Source organism: Acipenser ruthenus, chromosome 4 (assembly GCF_902713425.1).
Source record: "Acipenser ruthenus chromosome 4, fAciRut3.2 maternal haplotype, whole genome shotgun sequence".
NCBI classification, from domain to species: Eukaryota; Metazoa; Chordata; class Actinopteri; order Acipenseriformes; family Acipenseridae; genus Acipenser; species Acipenser ruthenus.
Window position 1 is genome coordinate 42,094,711 of NC_081192.1, and position 27,488 is coordinate 42,122,198.

General features: G+C 34.7%; 1 protein-coding gene across 1 annotated transcript in view; it reads left to right on the plus strand.

Annotated features, from left to right (window-relative positions):
• Nucleotides 1–27,488, plus strand: part of LOC117399468 (eukaryotic translation initiation factor 3 subunit E-B) — a 55,800-nt gene that overhangs the window by 15,932 nt on the left and 12,380 nt on the right. The window contains exons 5-10 of the mRNA XM_033998675.3: nucleotides 3,510–3,614; nucleotides 12,178–12,303; nucleotides 13,538–13,662; nucleotides 20,309–20,435; nucleotides 21,238–21,339; nucleotides 26,982–27,091. Of these exons, the coding sequence (XP_033854566.1) occupies nucleotides 3,510–3,614; nucleotides 12,178–12,303; nucleotides 13,538–13,662; nucleotides 20,309–20,435; nucleotides 21,238–21,339; nucleotides 26,982–27,091 (695 nt within the window). The remainder of the gene's footprint in view (nucleotides 1–3,509; nucleotides 3,615–12,177; nucleotides 12,304–13,537; nucleotides 13,663–20,308; nucleotides 20,436–21,237; nucleotides 21,340–26,981; nucleotides 27,092–27,488) is intronic.

The window sequence follows — 27,488 nt, forward strand, 5'->3', positions numbered from 1 at the left end:
GGTAGCGTATTCGGCCAAGGCGGCCATCTCCGCTGGATTTAGCCTGTAAAATAGGACATTCTTAATTAATAAGTTCATAAATACAGCATAATCATAGTTTTTTTTTGCAAAGACAAATGTACACAGCAAAGAAATGCTACTCACATTTGAGTGCCGTACACCCATTCCTGATGGCCCCTTCTCCTTGTTCATTCAGTATGCGCAGAATTCTCTCCACAGCCATGAACACAGAGTTCCATCTTGTCTGGTTTGGCCGAGTAAACTGCAGCTTGCATTCTGCTTCCACCATTTCAGCTGCAATAGCTGATCGTTCAGTTTTATTCCACAGTGCTTGGCACTTGGCAAAAGTGGACCTGGACAGCTTTTTGTATGTATTATTGGATTCAGCCTGTAAAACATCTACAGGTGACACCAGGTTTAACAGGTGACAAGCACAACTCTGGTGTTTTGGTAGCTGGTACTCAAGGCCGTTTTCCATGTCCAGGACACCTGCTATGTATTGGAATTCAACCTCATTTTCTTCTTCATCATCAGCTGCTTCTTCTGGTTCCTGGTTTTGTTCTTTAGTATTTTGGGCCACATAGCAGTTTTCGACGCCAAATATTTTGAAGGCTTTGAGGAAATTTGAGCCATTGTCTGTGGTAGTTCTGATGATCCTCTCTCATATTTGATAGTCTGAATAGATGTCATTTAAGGCTCCGGCCAAAACATCAAAAGTGTGCAACAGAACGTCTCTCCAGACTATCGGGATCAACCCAGTGAGCCGTCACTCCGATGTAGCTGCGTCGCCTAGCCGTCCAGCAGTCTGTGGTAGTGGCAATGCATTCCTCTTCACTCATGGCAACAATCAAATTTGTTTTCATGCTTTTAGCAGCCTCACAGATCTTAGTGTGAACAGTAGGTCTTGACATGATGGTAGAATTAGGCAGCAGATCATGAGTAAGGACTTTAAATGCTGGTAGCTCAACAACACTAAATTGCTGGAGACCTTCAATGATGTACTTCACCACTGCCTTGTCCTCTGTGGCCTGTGACACACGCATGATGGGACTTGCCAAGGTATTGATCTTGAGCGGCTTGTTTGTGGAACCAGAAGTGTGGGCTGACTCCCTGTTTCTCTTCTGCACATTAGAAGTCAACATTGTGTACTTCTCCAGCTGATGGGGGTGCTTTCTCTGCAGAGAAAATAAGAAAATATATATTAAATATATATTACATTGTAAATTATCACTCAATTATTAATTGTTAATTAATTGTTATTAATTGTAACTCTGTTACAATTAATAACATCTATATACATTCAATTCAATAGCTAATTTAGCTAGAGTAATGAGTGGGGAACTTTATCCCTTTACAACTTTTTCTGCTTTTTGGGCAGTAAAAGATCACATTGTATTCACATTAATAAGTTTCATAACCAGAACGCATTCCTACATAAATGAAACGAAACAAAATTATTACCATCTTTACTGAAACATCAAAAAATTAAATTATTCCGCTTAACCTCGCTTTTCATTCAATATTTGAATTATTACTGCTAGCTACTATGATAGCACACACGTTGCAGACGGCATCTGTGACTGGCTAGCTATAGCTTTTTTCAACTGTGCAACACTTTCGCTTTACACAGCAAATGTGGCATAAAAACATTATTTTTCCAAAATGGGTAGCTAGTTAGCTGTCCTGGCTAACTGCTAGCTAGCTATTAAAGGTTTTAATTTTTTACTAGCTAGATGGTGAATTTCCACAATTTTTAATATAATCGGTTGATAAATAATAAACATTAAAGCACTAAACAAGTATGAGTTAGCTACCGATGATGAGACACTTGTTGGCGTTAAGTACCAGGCCTCACTTCAGTGCTATCCTTTCGCTTTATGCCAGACAACAACAAAGAGCTAGCTAGCTAGGTAGCGTTAGTTAGTTAGCTAGCTAGCTACATAAACTCAGTCCAGCTAATTACATTATATCGATCCAGATACAGCTAGCTACCTAAATTAAATCAAATAGTTAGCTATATAAAAAAATACATGCACATACCTCCACATGTTTCTTTAAATTTCATGATGAGTTGGTGTACGCTGACACTTCCACTGCCCTTGGTAAGCAAAGAAAGCTCCTTTTGGCCTCTTTGAATTCAAATAGATCTTTGAGGTAAGGCCATGGACGATCTGTGCTGTTCTCTGCCATCTTCAATATGAGCCAAAAGCAGTATCATCTTCTTTGTTGGGGGTTTCATTGTGTTTGTTGATTTGGTTATTTTAAAAATCAAAACGGTCTCTGGTTGGGCATCAACGTACTATGTCATCAAATCGAGCTTTACCCAATCAGAATCGTAGCCAGCGTAAGAGTCAGTGTGCTGAAAGAACGAGTAACGAGATACTTATGGGAAATGTAGTGGAGTAAAAAGTAGACTATTTCCTAAACAAACGTACTTCAGTAAATGTACATTCAACATTTTGTGTTAAAGCACATGTTTCACCAGTTAAACAGGAGAAGTATGCAAGGTAGTGAATCTGTTATAAAAAGAAAACAGAAATGAATGCACCTCAAGATTGTATTTAGTCTATTATTCGTACTCATAAAACAAGGAAGACGTTACTAGAATCATGGTAACGTTATAGCTAGCTACTTGCTCCTGTTTTTTTTTTTTCGTAACCAGAATTTTGATAAAGTAATATTTATCTACCTATTATGTGTTCATTTTTAGCATGGGTGAAATCAGGGTTTACATTATAACAAAATAATCTCCATGACAGATTAAATTAGCATTTTATAAACACTGAATAAACTTAGTGTTCTGTTAGGTCATTGCCTGTTATCTTTTAAAATCGTAATGTTTTGACAGTTATTTAATTTAACTTTTTGGTCTATAAAGTAAACTTCATACCTTGAAATTGTATCCACGTTGTTCTGTAGTACTGTAGGTATTTGTACTCCACTGTTCAATACGATTTACATTGTGGGCCTCGCGTGTATCTACATGGGGCGGTACAAACCTCAGTCATTTATAATATATACAATCTAGCCTATATAAAAATCACTACCCAACATTTTGAGGAAGTTGGGTACTATTTAAGTGAGGCATTTGGGTGATGTGCTTGTCTTTTTTTCTGTCCCATGAGATTCTGGCTCATGCAGCACAATGCGTTTTTGTCCCAGATGGCTTTCCATAGAGATCACTGGGAGTGCACACCCGTATTCTGGTTTGTTTACTTTTTCCTGTTTAAAACTTTTAAATAGAGGCTCAACAGCTGCTGTGTTCATCCTGTGTGTTTTTTTTAATATATTAATCTCACATATCACATGGAGCTCTCTTTGATTTGCCATTTTTTTAAACTGTTGCACAAATTCTGGTAAATCAGTAAATAAACGCAAGGTATTTTTGTCATTTGTAGTGAATACGAACATCTGATTTTTGCATCCGAATACATGTCAAAAAATATTTGTTTGATATTTGTCCTGGCACTACTTTAAATTAATCATGACAAACTTGTTTTCCTTTCTAGTTTCGACAAGAATATTTGGATACTCTGTACAGATATGCCAAGTTCCAGTATGAATGCGGCAACTACTCAGGAGCTGCTGAATACCTTTACTTCTTCCGGGTTTTGGTAAGTATTATATAGCTTAATAATCCGGTGCGAAGGTGGGTAGACTCATATAGCCTGGCTGGTTAGCAATTTTAACTCTTGATGTAAAATGTCTAAACTAGTGTAAGTGGACCAATTGGCCGAGTACAAGAGTCTAGTTCTCTGAGCCCTTCAAAGCCTTTAATTTATGTAGAAGACAGATAGTACAAGAGCTTAGGAGACTTGCATTTAAGTGCGTTACTAATATTTCAGAAATAATTCTGCAGCACATAAACTGAATTTCTTACTTTTTTAATATGTAGAAGGTCAGGTAAAACTGATAAATATATCATGAAAATATGTAAAGGAAATACTGTGGTTATTTTTAGACAGAGGCTGATTGTGGAAATGTTAATTAAAAACAAATATCCCGAGACTGAGTGTAAATTAATGTCATTATGGTGTGACTTTCTATTATAGAACAATGCCAAATATAATGTTATAAATGGAGTTTTATATGCATCTACATAGCAGTTGGAAAGCGCTGTACTGAAAAAAAAAAACATCAGTAGAAGCCTGTGCATGTGCTTGGAGATCACCCTCTGCATTAGTGCATAATTTTATTGGTTAATGTTTATAATCTGTTCTCCAGATTTATTTAAAATAAATTTACATCAGCTATTTGCAGTTGACAGCTTGATAACTTGCCCAGTCATTTTCAGTAGTTTCCAGTGAAATACTATAAATAAAAGCAGAAGCATTTGTTTGATGTTAATAGTTAAGAATGCATAACCAATAAAGTACGTTTTTTGTAATTGCGTGCTCTTAATGGAATTTACTCTTTATAAGCAAACATTTTACCATGTTTACTGCTCTGTCAAATTCACTGTTAAATGTATTTTACTGTATTCTTTATTTTTCTCTTATTTGAATTTGCTCTTTCTACTGATTTTACTGTACTTTAACTGCTCTTATCTGTAATGTGATATTGTGTAATGGGATATTTTGCAATGTGATACTTTGTATTGTGATATTTTGTAACAACTGTAAGTCGCCCTGGATAAGGGCATCTGCTGAGAATAATAATCATAATAATAATAATAATAATAATAATAATAATAATAATAATAATAATAATAATAATAATAAACAGGGTAAGAAACTAACAATATTGTGGTAGTACCTTTTGAAACTTGCTAGTCCTGATGTGACGTGCCTAAGTTGGAATCCACAACAACAGTTGGGGTCCCTAAAAATAGGCTTGCATTTTATTTTCCTAAAAAATAAACAGTTATAAATTTAGATTTAAAAAAAAAGAATGTTTTAACAAAGGCACCTTAGTAAACGCTCCTACAGACCGATCAATCACCTGTTTGCACCTCGTTACTGAGCAACTACTGTACTGTGTGCTGAGAAACTGACAGGAAGGTCCACCTAAAATTTACATTGATGACACAAATAAAATGTTTATTGTATTGTTCATTACATATGTTGCTATTTACAAAAATGCTGGCTGGTTTATGGAGTTGAGGGTTACTGAATGACTACCTACAATAATTAATGTACTCACATACACACGCTGTCGTCACTGAAGTCCAAATTTAATTATATTAAATTATATTTCACTGTATCCCTCGGGATGAAATTGTTAGCTAGTGGGAGAAACTTGCTTTAGCAAGTACAGAACTGACGAATGCTGAATCTACTAGGTTGGATACTAATGAGAGCATAACAAGTACAAAAGAAAAGCGAGGGAAACACAGATTTTCAAGAAAGCTTGGAGATTTGAATGGATTTAAATATATGAAGGATCGCCTTCCGGTTTGTCCGTGCCGTCAATTAATGTTTTACTTTTTAAATGCTGCAATAACAGTTCTGCTTTGTGAAGCATCCACACTATGATTTATTTGCACTATGTGGAACCTTATTTTTCCCCCATTGGTACTTGAGCCCCGGAGCACTTACGGAATCGCTGCCTATGCATCTATTATCAGTGATTTAAAGCCTGGTTTTCAAACTAACTAATTATCGCTCACCATTACTGTATTGGTATAAGAAAATTATGTTTTAAAGTAATTTCAGCTTCCAATCACTTAAAATATGCTGACAATAATGTAAACAACATCAAGCTACAGACCGCGAGTCCCACACTTTAAACATGTCATAGGTAAGAACTCAACTTTATTATGAATATATTGTGTTATTATGTTTTAAGCAACATGTTACGATAATGTTCATTATGGTAATTGTTTATTTATTGTTTTTAAAATGTTTAGTAAAATGTTTCCTATTTTTTGATCCTGTGAGTATAACTGGCCCCCTTTGCAAATTGCTAATTTGTGGTGGGGGGTTGCAACTTTACACTTACAATTACTTTACACTTACTTCAAAGATGCAACATGTTTAAGTAAATTCAAACGCCCAATAAACTTTGCACCCCGTGCAGAGGAAGAACAGGGAGACGAAGGGAGGTTTCAGTTCTGAGTGACTGTTTTGTAAGCATTATGAATGCTTATTCACCAATGCTACAGCCCGTTAGAAAATGGACCTTTCCTGCATTTCTTTTAACGCAAGACTGTGAACGTGAGAGTATATGTGTACATTTATTAAGTACTCGCTCAGAGGACTACTGAGTCACAGACATCAACTAGTCCTCAACAGATTTAATTCGCCGTAGGCAAGTGTGAGTTTCTAACCCTGAATAAACCATATGTTTCTGAAATACATAATTCAAACTTTCTTTGAAGTTAAGCCTTAACAGCATTTGTACTTTATATTTAAGGGAGCTTACTGAATGAGAGTTGACACTTTCCAGCCATGTGGAAAAAATTATTTTTATTCTCCTTCTATGAGAAAACTTGTAGAAAATTGATATTTTGGTGATACTTTGTGGAAATTTAATTTTGCTGGTTATCTGTTTTAAATCTAATTTTGGCCGAAGCAAGAATACAATGTATACAGCTATTTGTATTCTAATGCTTAAGTCTATTCTTACAATGTAAAACTACTTTCATTTAAATGTAAAGTTTATCAGTTGTAAATCCCATAGTGAATACTTGCCCTATCTGTATCTAGGACTTTCATCTACAAACTTTAGCACATTATAAGGGAATTGTGATACTCTAAGTCATATACTTTGGAAATGTAATTGGAAAAGCAAACAGCTTAAAGCAGGACTGTAAAACCAGAACTAAGATAGCATTACAACTGCATGAAAAGAGTTGGTTATTCATATAATTTGTTAATGCTGGGAGTGAAGGTTGAGAATAAAGATTTAGTGTCCTGTTAGATTTCCAACACAGTAAATGTATTGTTGCTGGTCAGTCAGCGAATGTGCCATTTTGCTAACAAATGGAAACTTAAGGTAACTGCTGGAAAATCCAGATATTGAAACTATTCTAGCATAGCACCACTGAAAGTAAGTCAGTATGCTGAGCCAAGCATAATGAGATGGTGTCTATCCAAAGAACTTCCAATAAGAAAAGTAAACACTTTTTAAATGTAATAGTACTCTATACATTATAGTATTTTTGTCTCCCGGGACACAAGTTTTGCCGTTATACTTTGCCCATCGGACAAGTGGTTTTTATTTGTTTATTATTCCAATGTTCGCTCTGCTGCTAGAAAGGCACTACTCCGGGTATATTTGTAGAGAGCTACACAAGTTTCAGAAGTCTAGCACATACACATACATTTTAAAAAGTGTTTACGTCCCACCCCTATATCATACACACACATTTTAAAGTGTTTACGTTCCACCCCTATTACTTCTGATTGGCTAGCTGTGGAAGAAGCTGATCTTCTGTTGGTTACAAAGAAACCCAGAAATGGCTGCCAAGACACACGCTAATCTTTTAAACTTTTTTTTGTAAATTAACAAGTAAGTTATACTGCTTTCTTAATACATGAAAATGACATATAAATGCAGCAATTTTTATATTTAAAAGCTATGTTAAATACATATATTACTATATTAGTTATTTATTGGACATGCACAATCCATTGATTTGTGAAACTATTAAAACATGAAGATTGAGAAATCTGTTTATATTATTATTATTTATTTCTTAGCAGACACCCTTATCCAGGGCGACTTACAATTGTTACAAGATATCACATTATTTTTACATACAATTACCCATTTATACAGCTGGGGTTTCTTTTACATATAATTACCCATTTATACAGCTGGGTTTTTACTGGAGCAATCTAGGTAAAGTACCTTGCTCAAGGGTACAGCAGCAGTGTTGTCCCCCCCCCCGATGGGGAGGAGCGTAATCGAGTCGTGGCCCCAGTGTGGTTGTGAATGTTGTCCAATAACTTGTCTTGTTATGTCTAAATGTTACATGTTTTCGCTGGGTTTTGGGGTATAAAGGGGCAGCTTGCACGCTGCTGTGGGCTGTGTTGTGGTGTCCTGACCTTGTGTGAATAAAATCTTCACGTTGTCTGGTTCCCTTTTGTTTACCCTGGAACGCTACAGTATTGTCACATCTTGGTGTGTTGTTGTCAAGTAAAAAAAAACAAAAATTTAAATAACTATAAAAATCTTGCTATATGTGTTTCAATTCATTTTTCTTACGTTAAATAACTATTTAAAAAAAAAAAAACTTGCTTACTTGTGTATCTGTGAGGTGCTGCCTTCCTGCATATTCTACGTAACATTGTTGGTAGGTAATTCACTCCCATTGACTCCAACAGCGCAAGAGTTGAAGATGCTTTGTTGGAATGAAGATTATTAATTAAGTAATTAATTAAAAGTCAAATCGTTTGTGTGTGTATATATATATATATATATATATATATATATATATATATATATATATATTAAAAGCCATTCATTTAAGCATTTAACAGCCCAATTTGTGTGGTATTAATTTCATTTTGAGTTTTTTGTACCTGGAAAAAGAGTGAGTGCGCGGTAGTAAGGAGAAGAGAGAGTGAAGAAAGGCGAGAGTCGGGTGGTTAAGACATCACGTGTAGTAATTTAAATACTGTCAAACTATTTAAATATCCACAGTTACAAATTAATAGTCAGTTTCACAAAATGACGGCTGATACCAACTAAAAGGAGTAAAATAAAACGTAATATCTGACAACTGGATCTGACCGGTTACAGAAAATGACTGGTGTGTAGGCCTACAACAAATAAAATACCAAAACAGAGTGGCGTTAAAATAGCCAACTGGTTCTTAGTGCAAATTAATATAAACTGGAAGAAATGACAAGACACCTTGATGTCTTCAGTATCTTCCATGACAGCAGGTATTTTGACAGGTGTTTTGTTTGATTTTCGTGGTGCAGTTATACGTGGTTAGCACAGGTGCAGTGATCTGCCTTTGTTCCTAAGTAGTTCTTAATCGTGACATTGTGCTTGATATTGTAACGGCTTAGAACACCGATGGATCAATCAGCATGCAGCATTCTAACAATCCGTTTTATAATTATAAGTATAGTACTACTAAGTAAAATAAATACATCATAGAAATAAACAAAAGAAAAAAACATTTTATGTCTGCAGTATTTGATGGAGCCTACTGTAAATATTGCGTGCATTTTGGTAGACGTTCTTTATAAATAAGAATTCCACAAAGCAGCAGTAATAGTTGGCAATGAATGTGTGTCTGTGATGCAACAAACTAAAACACCTGTACCATACATGCCAACAGTCGCTATATGGTTGGGGTAGTCCTGATTTCCTAGTAAATGTACCGCGTCCCGATGCATAGGAAGAAAGTCACGATATTTAGCCATAGGAAAAAAGTAATTTATTCTGCACAGTAGAGTTAGTGAAAACCACACGCTATGCTCTTCGTATGGCTGACACATCTGCTGATCACTAACTTATACAAAGGTAAGAACGCTTCATTATGTCTGTTTTTACTGCGATGATGGTCGTGTGGTGTTGAGTTGGGGGGATACGTCTATTATATAATAGAGTGTTTTTTGCACATGTCCGCTCCCTTGTGTGTGATGCATAAGACCCCCCCCCCCCCAGGGACGAGTGTCCCGCTGAACAGTTTACAAATGTTGGCAAGTATGCTCTACATCAGATGTTGAATTCAGCTTATAAAGAAAGAGTGGAAAAAACAGGCAGAAGCTATTTTTATGTTTGAATAACTCCCTAGTATTGCTTATTGTAGTTGTACTCTTAGTATGTTACTTAAATGTACTAGCAAATGTGTTCCAAACTGCACTGAAAGAAACATTTCCTTAAAGTATGTTATAAATTTGAGGTGAGGTGGGGTCACAGGGAACCTTTTGTGTATATGAAGAATTTAGTGAACCAGTCAAGCTACAAGGCTAGATCCACCCCTGTTATTCACTAATTGATTGATTTTGTTCACTGTTAAATTAAACCAAAATTCTGCAAGTTATATTGTACTTTTTTGTGTGTGTTGTGCGTCGGGGATGGGGCAAGTATTTTTTAAGAAGGACAAGTAGATTTTTCTAGCATTTTGTCCCTTGGACAACACGTTGTTTTTAGAAATTGGCCACCCCTGGACTTTATTTTTAAGCTTTATTTAACAGTCACCGTTCCAAGCAGGTTATCAGTCACATGTTACTGCTACTAAAAATAATAATAATAATAATAATAATAATAATAATGATGATGATGTGAACTTACGCTTGTCAAGTGCCCCCTGAGATTGGTTGTGCCTCCATGATACATCAACAGTCGCTTGCACAGTTTGTATTCAACTTCTTATTTTATTTTTTGGTCGTCTGGGCATTTAACAAAAAAATCCCAAACAGCAGAGGAGTTTCAAGACATTTCTTTCAATACAGCTTACGCTATACAAGGCTTTGCTGTCGAGATGGCGAATGAAGAAATTAAAGGTTTGCTGGAGGGGGGAGGGGCGGACGGTGCTCAGTTTTCGAAATTAAAATGTTTCAAACATCTTCTACCATAGCACTTCTCTTACACTGTCTTGTACACCAGGTATTCAGTACATATTTTACTGAAGCACTACAACCGCTATAGGTACTGCCCCAGTGCTTTGGCATTCTATACCCTGCTCCATACACGGCAGCCTCGCCATATAGTTGCGATGTATAATGATTTGGTAGTGGATTTTAGTACAACTTTTGTTTACGTAATATGCATTATACAAATCCAAAGATCCAATTTTTGTATGCAAGTGAATGTGTGATTTTATAGTATTCACACATTGTCAAACTGTTTCTGTCAACAGAGGGAAAAAAACAAAGTGCGTGAATGCCACCTGACGAACCTTCAACGGTTTAAAACTACCTTCGAATTCTTGGCTAGCGAACAAACCTTCTAATACAGCCCTAGTAATTACCATATTCAGCATTAAGTGTACATTCTTTACTTTTTTAATTCCTTTACTTTTTTTTTTTTTAAATTGATTGTCACGTAATCTTCCTAAAAGTATTATATGTTGACATACAAGTCGAATTCGGCGGTTCTTCATTATTCTGATCCAGCAAATTGCCAAACCCTATTATATGGAACACCCTGATATATTCCTTTTCATATTTCTTGGCAAATATTAGATGGATTGTTTTATGAATTCTTTAAAAGTGGTTAGCAGCGAAGTCTACGTACCTACAACAGTGTTCAGGTGCCTTTGTACATTTCTTTCATCCACTATTATGCCTGATGCTTCTGAATCTTTCTGTAAGTCCTTGGCTGTTGGATTTTTTAAGATGCTCGGACGATTCTCCTTTCTGTACTCGTCATTTTCTTTGGATGCCCACTTCTTTCAAGCTATTTAGTTGAATTTGTTCTGTGGTACTTAATTATTGCTCTGGTTGTGGATTTTGGTATTCCACATTCCTTTGAAACTGTTCTGCAGCCATTTCCTTTGTTGTAGTTTGCTATGAGTGCTTTTCTCAAATGTAAATCCAACATCTTTGTATTGACCATCATCTGCTGTGTTGCAAAAACTCTTCTCCAGCAGATGTTGGAAATAATTACCAAGACTTTAAAATGCAGCTTAGTTGCTGTGTAATGGTTTTCAATCAATAAAAATATTTTAATTGGTTTTATTAAATTTGTGCAGACTTTTAATATAAAGGTGCCAATACTTTTGTCATGAACAAATATCTGAAATTGCTTAAGTGCTTTTTTTTAATATAAAGATTGTTTGTTAAACTATCAGAAACGGTGTATTTTGGTCTTTGTCATTTAACTACTGGCTAATGTTTAAATGCTTGTATTTGTATTAGAGTGCCAGTAATTTTGACTGCGACCAGTAAATGAACAATTAAATCAGCAGTAGTAAGTTCTTCGTCAATTTGTAGCCCTTTACAGCTGAAGTGTCAAGACTATTTTGCATTGGCGGTAATATACATTCAGTAAACGCTCCCGAGTGCATTATTGCTTACATATATAGCGAGGATATACCATGGCCCAACTGAAAATATTGAATTTATTTTTTGAGTTAACCATGGCCTCTTCACCTTCATGAGTAGCACAGTCAGGAGGTCATAGAGGTCAGGCTAACGAGCAACTAAATTTGATATTTTCAGTTGGGCATATTAGATTTATACAGCATTTCTATTGTTATTGTTTTTATTTGTTTAATTGGGACCATGTTGTGTCCTTTTATTATTTTTATTATTATTACTGTTTTTACAGGTTCCGTCTACAGACAGAAATGCTTTGAGTTCTTTGTGGGGTAAGCTGGCATCTGAAATATTGATGCAGAACTGGGAAGCTGCTATGGAAGACCTCACCAGATTGAAGGAGACGATTGATAACAATGTAAATATTGTAAAATTTTTATGGCTGATATGAGTGGTAGAGACTTCAAAAACATATTGTTATTCCATGGAGTGGTATGCATTGAAATATCACAATACTGATTCAGATAGTAATGTTCCCTTAATCCACAATACATTATAAAAAAAATACACAATAAGTGCTGAATACAATCTTGGTAATTTTTGCCTCCTGAATACATTTTAATAATTATTCGGTTGAATATTTAAATGTTCTCTTGTCTCTAGTAATTATTTCATTAACCCTTCTTTGGTGGCAAGGGGTGCAAATGCACCTCATTGTGTTTTAAAAAGAACATATCTCATAACTATATAAAGATTGCAGGATATTCTTACACATGATTAAGTTTAATGGCTTACCTATATTTTGATACGAAGAATGTCCTTGTCTGACTTGGAAAACAGGAGTAATCCTCCTTTTGAAGTGCACATGGTAAATGTTTGGGGTGCATTTGCACCTCTTTCTGCCTTCTGTGGGTTACAAAAAATATTACATTCTCATACCATAATCACAGCTCCTGCTTATTGGCAGAATAGATTATTGAGTTGTAAAAGAGCCAAGGGAGATGTAGCAACGATGTATTGCTTCTAAAATTATTAATTATAAAAGTGGTGTGTCTTTTATATACTGTATGTGTTACCATGCATTGCTCCTGTTTGCTTGCAGAATGGTGCAGAGTGTAACAGGGGAGCTGAGCTAGATGTAGAAAAGATTGGTTTTATTTTTAAAGGGATTGAGCCTATCTACCTTTTTTGTTATGTATGCAAGTGTGTGTTTTTTGGGGGGTTTTTTTAAGCTGCTTTTTTGCGCAGTGCAACTTCATATTGAAGCATGGGTATGTGCTAAGTTTGCAAGTACAATATAATATTTTTTATAGTTTGTGCCATTTTAAATATTTAATGTACATATCACCCCAAAATAGTTTATTCAATACAAACGGTTTTAAATAATATTAACCAGTTTGTCGTCCTTTTGCATTAAATTATTTAAGTAAAAAGAACACATTTATGTTCAAATTAACTGCGTTAATGCCTTCTGTGTGAGCTCACTGATGGAGGGTTAAAAGTTGAACAGTTGAAGGTTAAGATATGAAAACAGAAGTTATTTTACCATTGTATGTTTGTGTATGACTACAAAATATGTGACAATGCATATTAAAATGATCGTATATACATGTCTGTTTCACTTTGGTTGTTTGCAATTCTTTTTGTTGCAGTCTGTCAGCTCTCCACTCCAGTCTCTTCAGCAAAGGACCTGGCTGATCCATTGGTCACTTTTTGTTTTCTTTAACCATCCCAAGGGCAGAGACAACATCATTGAACTCTTCCTGTACCAGCCACAGTAAGTGACTTCATTTTCAAAGATGCATCATTTTCATATATTTTGTACAGTGTGTGCAAATCAAACAATACCAGCATAATACTGGTATGCAGCAAAAAAAGCCAAATGCATGTTTTTGTTTTCAATGCAAAAAAAACAACACCCTTAGTAAACCAAAGTGTTTTTTTCTCACTGGAATCATTGCAAAGAAGAATCTGTTTGATTGTGGTTGGGGATGCAGCAATTGTTGTGATATATAATGTGGCAAGATGGGGTGTCTTGTCACCGTGCAGGACCTTCACACTGTCTTCTCAGGTTAAAAAAAGTACTAAAAAAACCCACAGTTCAGGTGAAACGGCGGTGCCTGTTCGTTTTATTTTTTAATTTACAAAACAAAACAAATGAACAAAGAAAAACTTAACTCCTCCTAGGAGTACTAACTCAACTTTTCAATCTTTAATTGTGAGCAGGACAGCTAAGCTGTGTACCGGGGGGTTTTAAACACAAACTTCTTGTATTAAATACCTTTTCTATGTCTGGTCCTACAGGCTTCCTCCTCTCGGGTCTTAGCATTTTCACAGCCACCAGAACTAGAATTTTCACAGCCACCAGAACAACCATTTTCACCTGCTTATATTCCTGCCTGCTAATTGCAACTAGGTGTACCTAATTAAATTGAGCCAGCTGATCCTAATCCTGGCTTCATGAAACAGTGATACAATCAAACACAAACCAATTAACCCTTTTATAGGCATTCTTAACCCCTTATCATCTTGTCAGCCTTCACAGGATATAATCTACGTGTGATTCTCAGACCCACATACCTCCCTCCTAAAAATAAATAAATAAATAATTGTTGCACATTTTGTATTTAATGTAGTTTTTTTTTATAGTAAATAGCAAGTACTGGAGACTAATGTCTAACATTGAGCTGACACAATCAAAATACAGAACGTTTTATAAGTGGAGTATGGGGGAAGTCTATCATCTACCATAAATATTTAAAAGGTATTTTTGTTTTTTTAGTGTATTTATTCACGGTAAAAATGCGTATCGATCATCTGGCGAGGGGGAAGAAGCGATGCACAAAAGCCAAAAGCACACACTGGCAGTGCATTCCGGTTTACGTCTTCCCCTAAACACTTGATTTGGTACTATACGTGACTCCTATAGTAAAGCTATGACTCCTATCAGTAATTGTAATAGGACATTACAAACGGAACACTTAATACAATGCTGTGTAATCAATGATAAATACTATAATAAGCCTAGCCTTGAACTTGGAAGTTTTACGGCTTTTATTTTTGATCATGCGACACCCTTTTAAGAAACAGAATTGGCTCAAAATAATTGTATTTAAACTCAGAAAAGCTGTTCATTACAAAACAAGATCACTTGTTTTTACCTTCATATCTTGATCGGGCCTCTCATTCTGTTTTGCCTTATTTTTATTTCAAACACAGCTGACAAATTACATTAATTGTTCATCCCTGCTCCTACTTTAATTCACATTAATGAATACTTGATTTCATAACATTTTATTCTACCTTTTTTTTAATCAGGTGTTTGAATATTTTGAATAACTTACAGCACTAATCTGTATTCATGTTTTTTTTCCTTAATAAAAGGACATATCTTTCAAATCATGCTGTCCTCAGTTTATACTGCACCTATTCATCCTTTGTCATAAGAACAAAGTTTAGTTCATTGGATCAGTTGAACAGATGAATGTATTTAATTTAAACCATTACATTGATTACCACAACAAAGGCGATTGAAGTCGCTGGTTTTCTGTTTGGAAAGAAGGAACACTTTTTATTGTAGCAGATTGAAAAAAAAAGATTAAAAAAAATCAACCTGCTTAGTAATTACTCTGAATTAATATACAGCTGTGTGGACAGGAGCACCAAAATCACATTCTTGTACCAAAAAACCTACACGTTAATGCCTTTGGCTGTTGTCTGGCACAAGTGACCAATGATTATGAAGTTCAAGGAATGTTTGGCAGTCTAACACAGACCACATGAGATCTTGTCTGCCTACTGCATTGCTTGCTTCTGAAGAATACCAGTGCAATTACTAGACCTCTTATTATCCCCATTGCAGTCTGTTCTCATTTGCCATTTGGAGTGTGTCGCTAAGTCTCATTAACCTCATTGCTCCCTGCTGTTCATTTCGAAATGAAATCTTGTCTTTATTTAATCTCCTGGCTGCATTCAGATAACTGTTTTGTCTTAGTTTGCATGTTCTACACTGGATGGAAAAAGATATACGTTTAAATATGTCCTCCCTAGACAAGGTTTTTACTGTTACTGATATTCAGCAGAAGAACGTAGCTGTGAAGCCTTGTGGTTGCCACAGTAATCACTGGGAGCATTGAAATCCTAGTTTTTTTTTTTTTTTATCTCAGTAAAGCTATTTATTGACCATTGTTATTCAGATTCTACACTTTGTGTCTTTAAGTATACAGTGATGGGTTTTTTTCTTCTTTTTTTAAGATACAGATTATAAATCAATTGATTTAAGTAAACTTATGTCACTTACCTTATTGCATGTAAGACTGATTGTGCTCCCTAGAATTTCTCCCTTTAAATATAGAAACTGGCAGTATTTTTTTTTTCTGCTTCGAACCGAGCCACCCACCTCTGAGATACTGTGGTTTTCCAGATAGTATTGTGTGGGAGAGCCAACCCGACTGTATTTCTGCTTTGAGCCCAAAAGCTTCCTGAGGGTTTAGTTGTGTATATCATGTGGGAGGGTTAGGGAAATGCAAAAAATCTTAATGTGTAAATGGAGATTAGCCACCCCTTCTGTGCATTCAGTTCAGAAAAGAGTTGAAACTGCAATATATGTTCTGTTATTACAGTGCACTTCGTTTATAAGAATCACTGATATAATAATCAACCGCATGTAGTGATCAAAACCACTGGGACAAAATCATTCCTATACTAACCATGCTAAAATAATCTGCTTGTAAGAATCAAGCAATCCGCTTATGAGAATAATTTCAGGGCAAATTGACTACATGTAATACGGTACTGTATCAAGTGCAATGACGTGTACAGCCAATAAAGCTGTTTTTGAATTTGATCACATCTCGCATGATTAGGCATGTACGCAGCGTGGCTTGTGCAGTGATGCAGGGAACACTGGACAAGTTTGTAATCAAACAGTGACTGCTTCTGCAGGTGTGTTTTTTTGTGAAAATTTGTTTCAATAAAATGAATACAAATTCATTGAATACAGCACTGTTATTGTGTGATATACGCAGCGCGGTGAGGAGGGTGGGATTGCAGTGCGACACGGTGAGGAGGGTGGGGGGGGGGGGGGGATTGCAGAGCTTTGCATCGCTGCTTAATGAAAAAACAGGGATTTGCATCGCAACTGAAAATAAGTAAACCACAGATGCTTAAATGCAGTGGTAGTCCTGACAGTAAAATACTGTACTGTAATGTCATTTGAATTCAAAGGCCATTACACATAATACCGCACTTAAACTAGGCACCCTCATGAGATGATCGCTTCTCAGGTATGCTGTAGTAAAGGATTCTGCAGCCTTGAGTAAACATAATCATGATCATATAACAAGTTGCTTACCCACGAGGACTTATTTTGATGTACTGTGCTCCGCGATTGAGCACCATTGCCATTTGTATACTATATTTAAACTGCTGATGTGCGGAGGCATGCTTTTGCTAATTATACTATCGGTCCGCTTTTAAGAATCAACTGCTTTCAAGAATCAAAATCATCCAGGACGGATGCGATTCTTATAAACGGAGTGCACTGTATTATTATTATTACTTTGCAAAACAAGATAATCACAGGAGTGTTTCATACTTGGATTCCTCTTAAGACTGCAGTTTGTCAAATGCGTGTCCTTGAATATAGAACATGGTAATGATATTCCCGTACTAAAAAAGTGAATTGCATCATATATTATGACATCAGTTTCACCTGATTTTACTCTCTTTACCAGATATTCTGTTTATGAACTGAAACAAAAACAAAAAAAAAGGTTTAAAAGAAAAGCAGTATCAAAGATTAGAGATCGGCCAGTGAAATCTAACCAGGTTCAAGGGCTGTTGGAGTAAGATATTGCCATCAGATGGCCTGTGAGTAGGTGCTAATAGGAAACCTAAGAAATGTGAGACATCATGTAGCAATTAGGTCTGCGGTGTAAAATTAATTGGTATGAAATACTACATGGAACAAAAAATGTATTTCTTGCAAACTTCTGATTGACTTGCTAGCAGCGTACACTCCGCACTAGGTATTCATTTTTATGCTTAAAAAAATCTGTCAGGACATCCCTGTGAAACTAGTGGGGAAAATAACAAAAGCACAACGTTAAATTTGGTGACTGGAAAAATAAAATGCAAGTTAAAAGTAGGATTGGGGATGAACAGTTCACGTAATTTGTCGGCTCTAAAATAAAATTAAAGGGACCAGAATTAGGCTCAGGCTAGATATGAAGGTAAAAGCAAAGATTGTTTTGTAATTAGCTTTTTGTGAATGTAATTGTGAAACAGAATCAGCTACATTTGTTCAAAGGGACGTCACCTGATTAAAAATAGAACCCAAACTTCAAGCCCTGTGTGTGTGTGTGTGTGTGTTCGCATTTCCTTTTTCCAAAATACTTGTTTTATTTCTTAGTAATATGGACCTCTGTTAATATGGGGCATAACACATTATTTTAAAATAAAATACAGTGAATGGTGGGATACTATCGTATTAATTTCCACTGTTCATTGTGCTACTAGGAACTGTAACCAAACTATTTTAATAGTAATAGTGTGTGTATGCATTACGCCCGTCTAAACATGAAACGGTACTACAGTGTGGACTCTTTGAGCAGGATTAATTAAAACGTTTTTGAGTACAGTTCTCGAGATCGGATATGTAGTATGGACATGGTCTAAAAGTAAATATCCTTAATATTGCTGCGTAAGCCAAATATGAGGCTTACTGCTGACTACAGTCACCTACAGGACTGGAGTGTACCTTAATAAATGCTGTTATATTGCAGAACTTTTTTTTTTTTTAAAACAAGCAAGTATTTTACGGTCATTTTGCTGCAGTGTAATAGATTACCGTGAATATGCATGTCTGCGTCCCTTTCCCATTCTGTGCGTCCTTTGAACGCAAGACTAAATATTTTTCTTCCAATTGATTTTATTTTCCGTCTAGGACGCAAAATTTTGCGTTAACGCGACCTCTGAGTGTGACGCAGCGTTTTATGCAGCGTTTTATATTTTCACCCAAGTCCTTTCACTGTGACTGGATCAATAATTGTAACAATATCTCAATTTTTCTTTTTTTATTGTATCATCTTTAAATGATTCAGGAAACATAAAGTCCATATGTCACCTATTTCACATTACAATCTAATTATATTACATCAGATATTATTATTATTATTATCATAATAATTATTATTATACAATATATCTGGCCCAAAACTACCCAAAGAAAATAAACATGAGCACGGCTTTCATATTACCGACTTAATAAAAACAATAACGTCAGAGTACTATAAACCAGTACAAACACATTGCGTGCTCAATATTTCTGATGCAGAAATCAAAAGAATGAATCCACTCATCCAGCTTTTTTAGGTAAGCTTTCGATTTTCATTTTTATCTTTAAGGTAATGTTCATATGCACATTATTGGGTAAGGGCGTCTGCCAAGAAATAATAATAATTACGTGCAGTTCACAAGGAGGTTAGGCCTGTTTAATTTCACTAAATAGGGGAAAGCATAAGTGTGCATTTCATGAATGGAGTTGAAGAGCTATATGTGACCATGCAAGTCATCTCAGCCCTGTAATATAAACAATGCTTTATTTTTGAAGTGGGGGCGTGTTGCTCGCATTTCTCATGCCAGCGTAGTTATTTTCTCCTGATAGAGGATCAAAACAGTTCGGCATCGGGCCTCAAACCACTTATTCTTCCTATTCCTCCCCATAATTTCTTTCATTACACACCACGCTCCCGCTGTCCTTACTCTAATACAGACTACTCAGAACGTCTGAGAAATTCGTAATGATCGCTTTCTCAGTCTGAAGCCATATATATCTCTCATCGGTTCCTGGTATGTGTTCCCCTAGTGACGTCATGCCAACTTCTTGCATCATCGGTGTGTTGTCTGTGTGTCCCGGAATTATTGATAGTGCTCTAAAATTGATCATGAAGAATACATTTTTTGCTCATTGTGAAAGTAAACCAAGTATGACCCAAAAGCCAAAAAATGATTTTCTATGTAAGATATGGACTTTAAGTTAAAGACCAAGTATAAACATCGTAACATTGTAGTGTACCAACTAGATTGGCATATATACGGACATGTAATTTACTGTTTGTTTGTTTCTGGTTTGTTGCTATTTAAGAACTGGTTGTATTGATAAGGCATTTTATTCTTCAGTCAAAGTTGAAGCACTTGCAGCAAACCTAGCAGATCCGTGTAGTGTCTCTATTATTGTGCTTTAATGGCATTGGCCTGACTTAACATTCACTGTTTTGAAAGAATTCAAGGTAAAACATGACCATGACTTTCAGTTTGATAATGTGGTTCATAATGTATATTCATGAATTTATTTTTTCTGTGCCATTTAGTTGTTGGAAAAACAAACATTTCTAAACATTGCTTTGTATGCAATTTTCTAGGTACCTAAATGCCATCCAGACAATGTGCCCTCACATCCTTCGGTACTTGACAACAGCTGTCATCACGAACAAGGATGTACGAAAACGCAGACAAGTCCTTAAAGATTTGGTTAAAGTTATCCAACAGGTAAGAAAATTGCTATTGAGGTTTTGATGTATTAAGGTCTATGTAGGAGTGTAACGTGACGACTAACATTTAACTTTAAATTCCATTAGAACAGAAGTATTCCCTGTGTTTTTTCCATTCCTGTTTTTACTAAAGGTCATAATGAACATCTATTCCCAGTAGATTTGAGTTGCATGTCTTCTGTAGTTGACTGATACCTTGGAACATTTTATTTGATTCATACGTAGATTTGTTTAAGAAATAATCATTATTGTGGGTGTTTCATGTCTGCAATGTGGTTTGTTTTGTTTTGTTTTGTCTTAACCAGCAACAGTAGCTTCTTCTATAGGCAGAAAATAAATTCTGGATTTATGACCATGGTGTAAATCACTTAAATATGTTCTTATCCGTTATGTGTCTCCCATTTGGGGTCTTCTAAAGACCGATGCCTTGAATAGTTTTCCAAATATGCAAATTGTTTAAATTTGGGCAGCCGTTGTTCACATTTTGTTCTAACCAGAAATAATGTGGTGTTTTGGCCATTGGTGGAGGTTTGATTGATTGGAACCATGCTGTTACATCTGGACAGTGAACTTAACAGTGAGGTTAATCATGCTGTACAGTATATTGACTTACATGTCTGTTTATGCTTTAAACTATATGCTAATAGAAAAGAAAGTCATTTTCAATTTTATTTTAAATACAATATTGAATATTTCAAAATACAATGTGGAAAGAAAGTTGGAAGACATGATTTTACATGAGAACTGTGTCAAATATGTAGAGCATTTCAGTAACTTTCTTTTTTTTATTTCATTAAAAGGAGTCCTACACTTACAAGGATCCCATCACTGAGTTTGTGGAATGCCTCTATGTGAACTTTGACTTTGACAGTGCCCAGAAGAAACTGAGGGAGTGCGAATCTGTAAGTTACTTTCTTGCTAGCTTGATTATGTTTTCTCTTCATAACTTTTAAATGACATGAAGTTGGTAACTAACTCATATTTCACAGACTAAATGTTTTGAAGACATTGCAGTCCACAAAGCCTATATTTGTATTGCCGAAATATAAAGAATTTTATTTTGAAAGATTTTTTTTTTTTAGATCCATGCTTGTTTTTGAAGCATCTTAATATAACTATGCTTCCATTTTTAAAATTGGCAATAGTTTTCTGACCACAAACCATTGAAAAACATTATTTTTTTAAAAAATGTGTCTATTCTTTGTCACAAATAATTCTGTTCATTTTCCTCTTGGCTCTTTCTCCCTGATAAGGAAGCTCAACATCAAAGTGCCCTCTTGACCAGTCATTGTCTAAATAATACATCACACTTTTTATAGCTGCAGTAAACATCATTAGTCACCATGTGAATTAGTTCGAACATCTTGCTCTTTTAGAGTCATTAAATGTTTTACTTGTTCTTATCTGATAGTTTAAATTATTATTTTTCAGATGTGGGTTATGAATCATAATTGGTCATGAGTGTATCCTTTTGATTTTTGTCATGACTCAGTACCAATTTATATGGCCAGTAATTGTCCATCTGGTTGATGCTAAGAGTATTGTCTTGTTTTTCACAAAAATATTCAGATGTCCATGTTTCAAATCATCCACCATTAAATTGTAATAGTCTTGCACTTACAGTGTAATTTAAGTACCTAGTTATTTGAATGTAAATTTAGGAAAATATACCAGTTACATTTTATATTTATAAAATCCAAGTGCTCAACTCTCAACACTGCAGGTCTAGGAAAGATAACAACTTCAGCTGCAGACCTGCTCTAATAGTATAGGAAAGATAATTCCAAGTAGACCAGTAAACTAATCAGATATAAATATGTACATCTATGACCATTTACATTTATTTTTCAGAATAAGGTGCTGAAACTATTTCATTGGTTACCCTATGGTAGTTGTTGAGTTACTTAGTGCTGAAAGAGTTTGTCACACAAATATTTTTGGAGCCAGTGGCTATGGGTAGGTTTTCACTAGGGGTGTAACGATACACTAATGTTTAGTGTTGGGCCAAATGTCAGAATATTTGACATGTATTTAGATACAAAAATCAGATGTTCGTATTCGCTAGAAATAACAAAAATACCTTACACTTATTTACCGCCTCACCAGAAGTCGCCCGACAAATGAAAAAGAGCTCTATGTGAGATTTAATATATAAATGGCTTCTATTTAAAAGTTTTAGATAGCAAAAAGTAAACAAACAAGATTGTGCGCATGCATGCATAGTGATCTCTATGGAAAGACATCTGGGTAAAAATAGTGTTGTGCTGCTTTAGAGCGAGTCACAATCTCTTTTATGTAGGTTGTGTATATTATATATATATTTTTTGTAGCAGCTTTCTGTTATGTAGAATGTAATAAACGAGAAACAAACAATTCTTTTTTTTTACCCTTTCATTTTACAACGCCATTTCCATGTTTTTTGTTTTATTTGAAGTGTTTTAAAGTTAAATTTCAGTTTTCGTTTGCTTGTTCAGCTACAAAAAGGCACAGGTAAACCTCATGTTATTACTTTATGAAAACTTGACTATGGCCACTGTTTACTGTGAAGAAATGGCTTTGGCAATGAATGAAAAAAGTAAAAAATAAATAAAATTTGGTGTTAACTTTATGTAGTATTTATTTCGAGAATTAAACAAAACAACGTTTAACTTGAACTGCTATTTGGCATCCTTTTGTTTTTTTAGTTAATTCACTGGGGTAAAGTAATGCCTACACAACGTTCTTTACTCCTGGGATATTATTTTACTTTAATGTGTTACATATTGTAACATCTTGCTGTGCACTATAATGATTTTTTTTATTACTTTTTGAAAACAAATAAATATTTAAATTGAGTGAATATCTGAACATGAAAATCCTGTGTTTGTCCCAGCACTACTAATGTGACAATACGATATGTATCGCAGTATGCACGTTGTGATACTATATGCATCACGCTATATATATATATATATATATATATATATATATATATATATATATATATATATATATGATGGGCTATGATGCATAACTAGATCAAGAGAATGCATTCAATACATGTATTTTTTTTTAAAACATTTATTCTTCATTTAAGTACCACTTGGTGAACTACAGTTAGCTAAGTTGTGTGCTTTTGGTCTTGTATCACAATATAAACGATGCATACCTCTATTTATTACGGTACGATATATAACGTAAAGAAAGTATCCCGATTCATCAATACGCAATGAATCTTATAATGGATGTAGCCTAAACCAGAAGATATAAGAACTAGAAAGCCGTTAATAAATGAACACGGCAAATCAATGTGTGCAAACGACTATGCTTGTAGATCTATAGCAGGGAGGAGCCGACAAATTAGTTTATTTTCTCTGAATGTGTAAAAGAAATGTATGTATAATATGGGTAGACTAGCCCATAGTAAAAGTATAATAGTAGATGTATGAATTTGTCTTTGAGAGAGCATACAGTAATAAGTCTTCAGTTATTCACCCTGTTATGGTATAGTATGTGGTTAGAGGGGGTTGGGTGCAGGGAAGTACGTGACTTGTTTTATTTTACAACAGCATGCTGCCCAGTGTGCACAAAAGAGCTTACAATATCCACAGTACAATGAAGTGAACAGGTGTATTGGTGGCTTGCATGTGTAATATAGTACTTTCATGCCTTAATGAGCAGTGCCAGTAAGTAGTTAAGGGTTTCTTTAATGAATAAATCATGTTGGCATGTCCAGAAAGAACGAATAGATTAAAAGAATATTTTAGGCTATTTGTATCCTTTTCATGTTTGTCTCTTCAGCGATAAACTTCAGGAATGAGTAACATCTGGCATGGGGGATTGGTACTGTCACAGTAAGGGGGTGGGAGGGGGAGTCTTGTTTGTGGCTTATTCGAAGTTCCCAACTTTGTTAATGTCTGTTTTAAGTAAGTGTGTTGTCTTTTCCACAAGTACGTTTAACAAAAATAGCTATTCTCTTGTTTACTTCAATGGTGGTAAGTGGTTACATTTTATTTGTTTTGTATTAAATTGTAAAATGTTGTAATCTTACAGTTAGTATTGGCCAACAGGTGTTTAAGGCAACTCTTCTTGTAGCAATTATTAACAACATTGCATGATTAACCCCAAGCATGGTGCTTTTAGTCCTTTGGGAATTTATTATGTTGGCTCTTTGGAACACCCAGCTCTAAATAACATACGGAACAGTTTAATAGCTTCAGAACATTTTAATTTGTGTTATATAACTTGATGAGGCATATAACTGGACATTTTAATGTTGAATTTCACATGAACCTTCCTTAGCAAAATTATGAACTTTCCTGATTTTATATAGATTGTTTTCTTACAAAAATGACAGTAAACTAGAAAATTTAAGTTGTTTTTTCCTCCTGAAAAGTTAACACGTATTTAGAGTTCACTAGGACCTTTATGAAACCTGTAACAAATATGGAAAAATAAATTAAACTTAAACCATTAGAAAAATGTAGTATGACTGAAGTGGTGTTTTTGCTGGATCACTTTTGTGAACGACAAAGAGATTTGGATAGTGAAGAAGACCTCTAGAATGAAGACTTAATCTTCATTTAGACAGTTAATTACTGCTTGTACAGTATATATAACATATGAGAAGACCGAATTATTATTAGTTTGTTTGTTTGTTTATTTATTTATTTATTTATTTTTACTTTCTGTATACTATAAGTTTTATAGTCTTATTAATATTAATAGGTGGTCAGAATACATTTTACTGTATTTCAGTCTTATGGTATCAACATTTTTGTAAGTTCTGTTTTACTGTTAACTGAGGCAAGACATTTTCTTCTGCTCGGCAGTATTAACTAGTAACTACTTGTCCTATAGTAATTAGTAGCCAAACAGTGTCCATAGACCATTTTAAGCTGTCATGCTCGTCATAAAACAAAAAACACTTTATTACAAAATGATGTTCAAAGAATAGACTTTTTCATTGAAAAAGTGTACGTTTTGTTCTTTTCAGAAGCCCAGGATCTTGTGGTTTGCCTACTCTAATATGACTAGACTGTTGCTTTTACTTGTTTGTTCATCTAAACAGAATAGCTGTCTGATGTTTGGCTGCTGTTCCAGCAGAAAGCAAGTCCTTTGCTGAGATGATCTAAAAGTTCATTCTGTCGTTTAGAAACTACCCATGTCCCCTTAAAATCACAGCTGACAGTAATTATTGTACTTAATCTTCGGTTTTTATCAGTTTTATATAGACTTTGTTGTACTTGAAACATAGTTCTTGATAGTTCTGTGTAATTTAGAATCATTCATCCAGGACCAGAGATATAACTGAAGCAAATGAGGAATGTTTTGGTGACAAATGAAAATTATTCTGTAGATTTTTATTTACGTATTGATTCCAGACACTAAAACACTAGCAAACATGTGAATAATCTCTTAAAATTGTTGAGAACTTTTTTTTTTCTATCAACACAAAGACTAGCTATATGATTGATTGATATATTTTCTGTTTTTAAATCTAAGAAATGGATTATTCATTTTGCCTATGTAGGTTTTAATTATGATAACTAATTTTATACTGGCAAGGATACAAGCTGGGCAAACTACATGAATTGTTTTCTAATGTCTAATGTAATTTTTAAAATGGGAATCTGAATCGGGTAAATCATCTCCTTTTGTTGATAATCTGTTCTTATACTCCCACCTCCCTGTTATGTTAAACTCCCACCTACCAAAGTAGAATGCTGAGAAGTGTCACCACTACAGTGAATCTGGTGGTTTGGTTCACGTTAAGGCATGTTTTATTGTGGAGAGGGTGGTGTTTCAACATTATGGTTTAATTCACATGGCATGAACATTTTCAGGATAGTATTTTGAATCAATTAATAATTAACTAAGATTCTTAAAGTGGTTAAATGTTTTGCTGAAACAACATTTTATATGTACATTAAAAGAAATAATAATAATAATAATTGGTAGATTATCCTAATTTTACATCCTTGCTATATTAAATGTCAAAATTGATGAATGTCTAGCCTGGGGAGTGCCCAATTAAAATAACATGTCATTTTAAAACAAAAGACATGAGGCACTGAACATTTCAAAGATATGGGGAGGAAAACAAATACAAATTGAATTTCCTGTAAACATGCATCTAACATAGCTATACTAGTAATTTCTATTACGGTATCATATTGATTTTAGTCAATCTTATTATTATTTATTTCTTAGCTGACGCCCTTATCCAGGGCGACTTACAATTGTTACAAGATATCACATTATTTTTACATACAATTACCCATTTATACAGTTGGGTTTTTACTGGAGCAATCTAGGTAAAGTACCTTGCTCAAGGGTACAGCAGCAGTGTCCCCATCGGGATTTGAACCCACGACCCTCCGGTCAAGAGTCCAGAGCCCTAACCACTACTCCACACTGCTGTTAAGCTCTTTCCAAACTTTCAATTTACATGTACAAATAGGGTCCGTGGTGTGTGTTTTATATATATATATATATATAAAGACCTAGAAATAACACTGAAGGTTTTATTTGCATTTTAAAGTTGTATTTTCTTGTTTCACAGGTCCTTGTAAATGACTTCTTCTTGGTGGCTTGTCTTGAAGACTTCATTGAAAATGCTCGACTCTTTATTTTTGAGACCTTTTGCCGTATCCACCAGTGTATCAGCATCAGGTTGGTAAAATGAAAAATGTTGTTTAATTATATGTATCTAAAGTAACAAAAATATATTATCAAATAGTGCTGGGACAAATATCAGAATATTTGAACGAATGTTTTTTAACATGTATTCAGATACAAAAATCAGATGTTCATATTCGCTATAAATTACAAAAATACCTTGCACTTATTTACCACCTCACCAGAGGTTGTGGAACAGTTTAAAACATGGCAAATGAAAAAGAGCTCTATGTGAGATTAATATATTTAAAAAAAAAAAAAAAAAAAAAACTTGAGCGAGTCAGTCTCATAGGACTTTGAAATGCCTCGCTTAAACAGTGACCAACTTGCAGGAAATGTTGTAGTGATTTTTTTTTTTATATAATATATTTTTTTGTTGCGACTTTCTGTT